At 49.3% G+C, this 10,163-nt stretch overlaps 1 protein-coding gene and 1 long non-coding RNA gene across 2 annotated transcripts; both read left to right on the plus strand.

Annotated features, from left to right (window-relative positions):
• The first annotated feature begins 3,253 nt into the window (after positions 1–3,253).
• Positions 3,254–8,728, plus strand: LOC136497584 (uncharacterized). Its single transcript, XR_010769350.1, has 4 exons — positions 3,254–3,329; positions 8,124–8,184; positions 8,271–8,444; positions 8,519–8,728. It is a non-coding gene; the product is annotated as an uncharacterized lncRNA (long non-coding RNA).
• A 101-nt stretch (positions 8,729–8,829) lies between these two features.
• Positions 8,830–9,943, plus strand: LOC136497592 (uncharacterized). The gene is made up of 3 exons (XM_066493447.1): positions 8,830–8,908; positions 8,996–9,196; positions 9,468–9,943. Exons 1-3 carry the CDS (start codon positions 8,836–8,838, stop codon positions 9,497–9,499), a joined length of 306 nt encoding a protein of 101 aa, XP_066349544.1. The 5' UTR covers positions 8,830–8,835; the 3' UTR covers positions 9,500–9,943.
• Positions 9,944–10,163: the final 220 nt, after the last annotated feature.

Raw genomic sequence — 10,163 nt, forward strand, 5'->3', positions numbered from 1 at the left:
TTTACTGTGATGATCCAGCAGAGGCCCATCATGCATGTCACTTCAAACCAAGTGAATGTATGGCATGCTTTACTGTGATGATCCAGCAGAGGCCCATCATGCTTTGTCGACGTTCCAAACTTGATGTTATAGTAAACACATGCATGCATGGACCGCAAGCATATATGTCATGGCCGTCACCAACTGCACTACCACCAATATTCATCTTGCAAGCTTCCTTGTCAATCAGTGATGATACCATCAATTAATATTTGTTTATTTGTGAATAATAATCCTTGTAAACAAATATTTGTTTATGGCTTCGGGTTAGTTGGCCTCTAAGGTAACATATTACATATCCATGCATGTAAACAAGCTAGAATGTTTAGTCAAATATATACAGTTTGTATATGTAACTAAGGGCTACATATCCAACGCAAGGCCTACGTAGATGTGAGAAATTATAAAGATATCGGTGACCTAAACAAGGATATTCTTAACTAGCTAGTTCCTTACGACTCCACCACCAAATGCCAATGATCAATGCATAACACTATAGACTAAAAACAAACTACGGAGGCTTAGCTTAGCGCATGCATGCCTAATTCTTGTCGTTCACACTAGATCGATATGTACGCCAGCTCGACATACGTGTCATGACACGAACCGGCCAGACGACGTATATAATAACCACTAGTATCTTTGTTTCTTTGCATATGTATGGCATGCCCCGAGTATAAATATAGCATGCTGGTGACAGGCTTTCCTTGCCAAATTGGCATACTTGACTTCAAGTGCACGATCGTGTGTGTGTCCTTTAGTACTAGTAGTTGATACGTGATCGCCGCAATGACGATCTATCTGTCTACACAACACACAACTCGATGTAACACACTTACCTTCTTTGAGCTATCACGGGCCACATATATATTAAAATAGCCAGCTTGGTAAGTTAAAAAATAGGAGTTACGTGCGATATGATGCCTAACAGCACTACTACCACTACTGGAAACGCGTACTTTGCCGAGGGCCTGAGGCTTTGCCGAGGGCCAAATATCGGGCACTCGGCAAAGAGACTCTTTGCCGAGGGCCAGACACAGGAGCCCTCGGCAAAGAACGGCCCTCGGCAAAGAGGCCTTTGCCGAGGGTACGACCCTCGGCAAAGACAGGCCCACGGCAAATCAAATCTTTGCCGAGGGCCTCGGCCCTCTGCAAAGATGCCCTCGGCAAAGTAGGCCCGTTGGGTCACGGCGGCCATTTCCCGTCAAACTTTGCCGAGGGCCACCCGTTAGGCCCTCGGCAAAGGTTCGGCAAATTTTTTTTTAAGTCTTTGCCGAGGGCCCCGGACCAGGCCCTCGGCAAAGATTTTTTAAAACCAGTTTTCGGCCAAATTTTTTTTTATAAATCGGCTTTGCCGAGGGCCCGAGGCTAGGCCCTCAGCAAAGAAGACCTTTGCCGAGGGCCAGGATAGGCCCTCGGCAAAGATTTTTTATTTTTATTTTTAAAATTCTTTGCCGAGGGCCACAGGTCAGGCCCTCGGCAAAGAGCCCTCGGCAATTTTTTTTTTTGTTTTTTAGCCCAGTTTTTTTTGTGGTGCTACAATACATTGTTTTGAACTCAATTTTAAAATTCAGGCCAATTTTGATTTTGTTTTGTATATTTCCTTAATTTATTTCGATTCTTTGATTTTTTTTAATATGTCAAATTTGAACTGCAGGTGCATGGAATATTGCAATGTAGTGTTTCGAAAAATGTTATTCATGTTAATTGGTGCATGTTGAGTCCCTATCCACGAGCTCGCATCAAATTTTCACGCATCTTGTTCGCGTAACATGGCGACCGACTTGCCAGGAAAGTGTTTTAAAATTATATAAAATCCATACGAAGTCCGAAAATCATGAAACTTGGCGAGATGTCATGTTATCGCATGTGTAGGCTGTGGTAAAAAATTGAGAAGGGTTCGAGCGAGTTGCGACGATCGGTGCTGAAACCCAGACATTCTCCACATTGATCCACCACCGCGCCTCCGAGGCCCGCCCCGCGCGTCCACCACCGCACGCCAGCACCCCCCCCCCGAAGCACCGCAAGACGCCGCTCCCCGTCATGCCAAGAATCCGGCCGCCCGACGCGACCTCCAGCGACGCACGCGCTAGCCCCGCCCGCGCACAGCCGCGATGCCCCCTGGCGCCCCCGAGCTCTGCGCCGCCCCCCCCCGCGCGTGCACGCGGGTCGCACCCGTGCCTCCACCACCGCCCGCGCGCCCGCTGCCTCTCCGCGCGCCGACGCCCCCCGCCTCGGCGCCCACCAGCGCGCCCACCGCCCCACCACGGTGACAGTGGCGGACGATGTCGACACTCTGCCTCCGTTCCCCGTCTCCGTCGAGCAAGGGAGGTCGACCGCCCCCGCCGGCCCTCCGGTGCTCCCCTCACCCGGCCTTCCCGCCCCGACCCCAGCCCCTAGGCCGCTCCGTCGCCGGCTACTGTTGGAGGGGAGGAGGCAGAGGGTGAAGTTGGAGGAAGAAGAGAAGGAGAAGAGGAGAAGGAGGAAGGGGAAGAAAAGGAGAAGAAGAGGAGAAGGAGGAAGGGGAAGAGAAGGAGAAGAAGGGGAAAAGGAGAGAAGAAAGGGAAGAGGGGGAGAGGAGTACTCCGACGCTGCTCGACCTCGCCGGAGAAGAAAGTGACCTCCGCACCGCGACGCCTGACTCCATCGCAACCCTAGGTAAAACTCTCGTTGTCGGCCTTCGTGCTGTATGTGGTTGTGTGGGCCTTCGTGCCGTAAGTTGTTATGAGGGCCTTCGTGCCGTTTTGGTTGTGTGGGCCTTTGTGCCGTAAGTTGATATGAGGGCCTTCGTGCCGTTGTGGTTGTCGGCCTTCGTGCCGTTGTGAATGTTGGCCATCGTGTCGTTTTTTTGCAGGTTTTGGAAATCTCCCCGTGCAGGGGAGGTGCTGCCGAAATTTTGAACAAAAAATAACCTATTGTCTTTTTATGCAGGAGAAGAGTACGTCGGAGGGGACCCGGAGGACCCCGATCGTCTTCGTCGACGTCGCGGTTCTGCCGTCACTGCGTCGCCTCGCCACTGCGTCGATTCGCCACTGCCCCACTAGCCTTACTTCACCGACACCCTAGGTATAAATAACCTCTTTTTGCGCATGTCTATCGTAGCCCGCGCGTAACCCAGTTAGGCGTCTCCCGTCCGAAAGAGATACGGTCGTAGGTATGCGGATCTTTGCGTATCTGCGACCGTATCTGTTTCGGATTATCCACGTTTTTTGGACAGCCCGTGGATGCGTTGATGGGTTAGTTTCCATGGTCCGCTCCGGTCCGGGAAGGAGTTTTGGCAACACCTCCCTGTTGTTCTCCGGATACACACTCTCCCTTGCAGGACGTGTATCGGGAGAACAGCGGGGAGGTGCTGCCGAAATTCTGTCTCGGAGAGGAGCGGAGCATGGAAACTGACCTCATCTATGCATCCGCGGGTGGGATTAGGACCTATCCTCACCTATTAGACAGTAGGAACACCGCGTAGATGCAATTGATGGTCACGATACTCTATGCTGTAAATGTTAAAGGATGGAGGACCGTCAGTGGATGTACACGGGCTGGAGAAGCGGGAGTGACTACGACTATGAATGGGTGAAGGGGACAGATGGTTTCTTGAAACATGCATTTGGCCCAGGAGCAGGAGGACATTCTCTAGTTTGGTGTCCCTGCAGCAAATGTGACAATAGGAGAAAAGTAGACGAGAAGACCATGGGTAGACATCTTGTGTTCAATGGTTATATGCCTGGCTACCAGCAGTGGATCTACCATGGTGAAGCAGATCGTATAAGAGCGGAGGTGGTGAGAGCACGCCTCGAGGCTTTTGATGATGATGCCGGGGTAGCAGACATGCTAGATGACGCCCACCAAGCTCACTTCGCTGAACGACGTGAGAAGGAGGAGATGGAGGAATCCGCAAAGGACTTCTACAAAATGTTGGACTCGGCACAGAAACCCCTTCACGAGCGTACAATGATTTCTCAGCTAGATGCGATTGGACGCGTAATGGGGTTGAAGGCTGAGTTAAACCTGAGTCGAGAAGGCTTCGATAAGATGTTGGCCGTGTTTGGCACCATGCTACCGGAGAAGCACACTTTGCCGACGAACTTGTACGAGGCAGAGAAACTTCTTCGTATGCTTAAGATGCCGTATGACAAGATACATGTTTGTCCGAAGGGGTGCGTCCTATTTAGGAAAGAACATAAGGATGCAAATTACTGTCCGAAGTGTAAATCCTCCAGGTACCTAGAGGTAGACTCTGGTGATGGTCAGAAGAAGCAGCTTTCGATCCCCGCGAGAGTGCTACGTCACCTTCCTTTCCTACCGAGGATCCAACGGCTATTCATGACTGAGGAATCCGCGAAACAGATGACATGGCACAAAGATGGCAAACGGTACAATCCTGGGAAGATGGTACATCCGTCTGATGCTGAAGCATGGACGTATTTCAATGACAAACATCGTGACAAAGCAGCTGAGGCTCGTAATGTACGTGTCGCGCTGGCAACAGATGGGTTCAATCCTTATGGAATGATGGCTGCCCCATACACATGCTGGCCCGTTTTTGTTATCCCCCTCAATCTCCCTCCTGGCATCTCCTTTCAACGGCATAACGTATTCTTGTCGTTGATAATTCCTGGACACCCGGGGAGTAATATGGGTGTGTTCATGGAGCCTGTGATTGATGAATTGATCCACGCTTGGGAGAAGGGGGTATGGACATACGATCGAGCTACAAAGACAAGCTTCAAAATGCATGTTTGGTACCACTACTCCCTGCATGACTTCCTGGCATATGGGTTATTCGCCGCCTGGTGTGTTCACGGGAAGTTTCCATGCCCAGTATGCAAAAGAAGGGTGGCAAGTATTCGTCGTTTGACTAGCATCATCAGTTCCTCCCTCTAAACCATGAATTTAGAGAAGACATCAACAGCTTTACGAAAGGTGTCAAAGTGACAGACCCTAAACCGCACTTGACGACTGGTGCCGAGGTTCATGTTCAGATAGATGCTCTCGTGCCCAATGAAGAAGGTGGTTTTGTGGGATATGGTGAGGAACATATGTGGACTCATAAATCCGGCTTGACGAGGCTCCCCTATTTTGATGACCTTCTTCTGCCACATAACATTGATGTAATGCACACTGAAAAGAATATCGCCGAGGCACTTTGGAGAACTCTCATGGACACTGACAAGTCTAAGGACAACGTTAAGGCTAGAGTGGACCTAGCGACGTTGTGCGATAGACCGAATCAAGCGATGCAGCCTCCTAGTGGCCGAAATAAGAACTGGAAAAGGCCTAAGGTCAATTTCATCTTGCAGATTGATCAAAGGAGGGAGGTACTAAAATGGATGCAGATGTTAATGTTTCCAGATGGATATGCAGCGAATATTAGCAGGGGAGTGAACTTAGGCACTCTGCGAGTCAACGGGATGAAGAGTCATGACTACCACATATGGATTGAGCGGCTTCTTCCGGCGATGGTCCGAGGCTATGTCCCTGAGCATGTCTGGCAAGTGCTGGCAGAGTTGAGCTTTTTCTTCCGCCAGCTTTGTGCCAAAGAGATATCTCGGACCATCGCTCAGGACTTGGAAAAAGCGGCACCTGTGTTGCTCTGTAAGCTGGAGAAGATCTTTCCACCCGGCTTCTTCTTACCGATGCAACATCTGATTGTGCACCTCCCGTCCGAGGCACGTTTGGGGGGGCCCGTGTAGGCCCATTGGTGCTATCCGATCGAGAGATGTCTAAAGACTCTTCGCAAAAAATGTACAAATAAAGCTAGAATTGAGGCTTCCATTGCAGAGGCATGCCTTCGGGAGGAGGTGGCAAACTTCACAATGCTATACTACAAGCCGAACCTTCCTAGCAATCATAATCCACCCTCTCGTTACAATACTGGCGAAAATGAATCGACCCTGAGCCTTTTCCAAGGCCAACTCGGCAACGCAAGTGGATCAACCCCAAAGCTATTGGGAAATGAAGAGTGGCGCAGTATCATGCTATATGTGTTGAATAACCTTACCGAGGTGCAGCCGTTCATCAAGTAAGTTCTCAATGAACTTATTTCAATATGACATCACTATTCTGCATCCAACCCCATTGATTCTCGTTCGGACAGGGAATTTGTTCGTGAATTCTGGCATCAATCAAGGGATCCTACCTCGCATGAACAAGACACCCTTGTTTCGCGGGGTGTGGGAGCGGGGAGGCCTGATTTCATTTCTTGGTTCAAACAAAAGGTAATGTCCAATTTAGCTCATACGTTCGATCGTCCAAGGTGATCGTACATTTGATTAATATAACGATCTATCATGATTCACCTTGCAGGCCCAGACCGATTCGTCCATGAGCGACGAGTTGAAACAGGTTGCAAACGGCTGTGATGTTAGGGTGAAGTCATTTACCGGCTATGACGTGAACGGATATCGCTTCCACACAACAAGTTACGAGCAGATTCGGCCCAAACGAAAAACCACAAATAGCGGAGTTTGTACGTCCGGCACTGATGGCCTCGACTATCATGGTAGAGTTGAGGAAATCTATGAACTCTCATTTTATGGAGACGAACCTCTTAAACCTGTCATGTTCAAATGCCACTGGTTTAATCCTCGATCAACGAGACGAACCCCTCATCTTGGGCTAGTGGAGATTCGAGAAGATTCCATCTATCCTGGAAAAGATGTCTACATTGTGGCTCAACAGGCCGTGCAAGTGTATTATACTCGATACGCCAACCAAGACAAAGAGGATCTTAAGGGTTGGGCTATTGTGCACCAGGTATCTCCACATGGTAAACTACCTGCCCCAAACGATGATGATTACAACTTTAACGCAAACACATATGATGGACAGTTCTATCAAGAAGATGGGCTACCAGGCACGTTTGAGATAGTCTTACCCGAAGCAATCGAAATGGATGTAGACAACGAAACGGTTGATGACGAGGTCGATGGAGATGTGGTGGTAAATGCCAAGGACATAGCAATGCTTGAGCGATTACTTCTAGGCAATGACGACGATGACAACATAGAACCTTCGGATAGTGTTGCCCATTTGGACAATTTTGACAGTGATGATGAGACCTATGATCCCAATCATGAAGATTATTCCTAATACATGTAATACTATGGTTTTTTAATTTATGTTTTGTTTATATATTTTGAATCTATTTCTAATATATGTACTAATTAGTCTTGTTCATTCTTTGTGATTGCAGGTGATTGGACAAAGATGGCGAGCAGACGTCCAAGCCGTGACACGCCCTTGATTTACGGGAGAGACCGCCCCCTCCTTCAAGGTGAGGGGTCGTCATCCGGGGTAGCGTCCGCTGGAGGTGACGAGAGGAGGACCAGGGGCAGCCGCTGCAGGAGGCAGCGGTCTCCTCCCACGACACGTGACGAGGTGCTAGAGGAGGAGCACGTGACGGCCACGGCCTCGTCCTCGTCGGAGGACGAGAGGGGTCAGCAGACGGGCGAGGGAGAGGGTACCGCTACCCGGACTCTCTACGAGCGAGGTCCCGCGAGCCTCCCTCCGGTTCCGCTTCCTCACAACCGCTCAGTGATACGGCCTATGGCAAAGAGGTAAGTAACTATGGATGTTATCACAACTACTTCATAAGATATGTTGGAAATCTTAAGAGAAACTGATAAATTTTCTTAATCACTTGTGCAGGGCGTGGTTGGTTTTGTCAGGTACTCCAGCACGCACCCCCGCAAGCATCCTTGGTGTTTTGTGCAGGAAATGGTACCCTGGCATTGTGCAACTGTCCGAAGAGCCGGTGGTGCGGGAGCCGGCCTCCAACTGGGACAGGTACGCGCTGGTCACGGATGACACTTACCGCAACAAGCAGGAGCGAGTATTGGCAGAGTTTTGGGTAAGTCTCTCTCGCACAATATTGCTTAATACATTGCATTCATTGGTTAAATCTTTTATTGAAATAATGAATGGATACATTGGTTTTGTATGCAGAAATATTTCAAGGCCGAAGAAGGACTTGAGGCCCAGGCGGATCGGGCGGCTGCCGCAGCTTGTAGGAAGTATGTCACTGAGATGCACCACCATGGGCGCGTCCAGGCCCACATAGACTACTACAGGTCGGTACTTAGGTAGTTCCTCCCCAAGCCTCAAGCAAGACGGATTACGCTGACCCGGGACCAGTACCTTGAGGTAGGCGAATAACATTCATAATGATTCGTTCTGATATTAAGTAGGTTCAATTTCTTCTTATATGTCAAATACTCGATGACTTGTAGGTGATTCCCTGGTGGTGCCGATCGTATCCTGAGTGCTGGGCCATGATCATGGACAAGTGGTTATCACAGGACTTTGTTGACACGCACGAGAGGCAGCGGGAACAGCGTCTGATGAGGCAAGGTCCAACTCACCATCAAGGCAGTCGTAGCCTCCCCGGATACAAACAAGCATACGTAAGTGATTTCTTTCATTTATTTTGACGCTCAATTCTATTTGATTTCTCACCATCTTCTCGTCTTTCTCGCAGGAGGCTGCGCACCCGGGCGAGGAGATCTCGGAGTTCTCTGCGTGGGCTATGTCTCACATGGGCAGGGCGTCGTCCTCTGTCTCCTTCGACCCGGCTGCCCCGCCCCAGGTGTACTCCGACCCGAACGTGTACACTAAAGTCCAAGAGTACACGTCAACGGTAAGGAGGATCTATGGGGAAGATTACAATGTGCGCACTGAGCCCATTGATGCAGAGGTGATCATGAGGCTCAGAGGAGGCAAGAAGCACGGGCGGCTGTGGATTGCAGACGGCGCCATCGACTCCACCACTGTTCCCTCCCTTGACGCTATCCGAGCATGGAGCACGAGCTCCAGCTAGCCCATACGTCCACGGCCGTCTCCAGCACTGCAGCAGGTCCAAGCACTCCAGGTAATTCATGTTTTACTCATCGTACGTACATATTTAAACACCTAAATTAGATTTGCATTACTGATACATTGGAGTGAAATATTGCAGGCCGAGCTGCAAGAAACAAAAAGGCAAAGTCAAGAGCAGAACGCGGAGCTGACCGCACAGCTGTAGGCCCAGAAGGTCGCGTTCGAGGCCGCGCAGAAGCAGATGGCGGAGATGATGGTGATCATGCAAAGTCTTGGGCAAGCATCGGGTGTACCTGTGCAGTTTTCAGCTCCTCCACCTCCTACTCCTGCAGCTACTCCTGTAAGTATGAAAGTTCACTTTTCGCTTGTGCTTTGCATGTATGTCGGCCTTCGTGCCGTTGTGGATGTCGGCGTTCGTGCCGTTATGGATGTCGGCGTTCGTGCCGTCATTTCTTGCAGGTTTTGGAAACCTCCCCGTGCAGGGGAGGTGCTGCCGAAATTTTCAATTGAGTCTAATCTTTTTGTATTCCTACAATACTAGATGCAATCTCTAAGTTTCAAAACTATTTTCCTGGATTACTCACACATGCAATCTCTGCTCCTTTGTGCAGCTTCAGTCCACGGGTTCCAATCAACCCGCTAGTGCGTCACCGGGTGATCCTGCTTTTCCTTCACCATCGTCTCATAGGCTAGCTTGATGAGGACTCGTGCTAGGTGATGTGGTTGGACTTTAGCGTGATTTGTGATTTATGGTTGTGACTTGTGCTTGGATTTTATTAACTTGTCGTAATAAACATGTGAATGATGATGAACATGTGACTTGTCGTTGTAATATATTGTGATTTGTGGTTCACAATTATGGTTGTCATATATTGTGAGAAAATGGGTTCTGTGTGATATATATATATGTATATATATGAAATGCTTGTGTCGATGGAATGCAAAAAACAAAAAAAAATTAAATTTCTGCCTCTTTGCCGAGGGCAATGACCAAGGCCCTCGGCAAAGAAGTGTCCTTTGCCGAGGGCCCAAGCAATAGCCCTCGGCAAAGATTTTTTGGAAAAAATCCTGCCAATTTCTTTGCCGAGGGCCAGGGAGTAGGCCCTCGGCAAAGGGTTAAAAAAATTCAAAAAACCATTTCTTTGCCGAGGGCCGGCCCTCGGCAAAGAATTTTTAAAAAATCCTGCCAATTTCTTTGCCGAGGGCCAGGGAGTAGGCCCTCGGCAAAGGGTTAAAAATTCAAAAAACCATTTCTTTGCCGAGGGCCGGCCCTCGGTAAAGAATTTTAAAAAAATCCTGAAAATTTC

This window comes from Miscanthus floridulus, chromosome 1 (genome assembly GCF_019320115.1).
Source record: "Miscanthus floridulus cultivar M001 chromosome 1, ASM1932011v1, whole genome shotgun sequence".
Lineage (NCBI taxonomy): Eukaryota > Viridiplantae > Streptophyta > Magnoliopsida > Poales > Poaceae > Miscanthus > Miscanthus floridulus.

Coding starts and splice junctions, on each gene's coding strand:
- LOC136497592 (XM_066493447.1), top strand. CDS start 8,836: ATGGAGCACGAGCTCCAGCTAGCCCATACGTCCACGGCCGTCTCCAGC. Junction 8,909..8,995: donor AGCAGGTCCAAGCACTCCAG/GTAATTCATGTT, acceptor GAAATATTGCAG/GCCGAGCTGCAAGAAACAAA. Junction 9,197..9,467: donor CTACTCCTGCAGCTACTCCT/GTAAGTATGAAA, acceptor TCCTTTGTGCAG/CTTCAGTCCACGGGTTCCAA.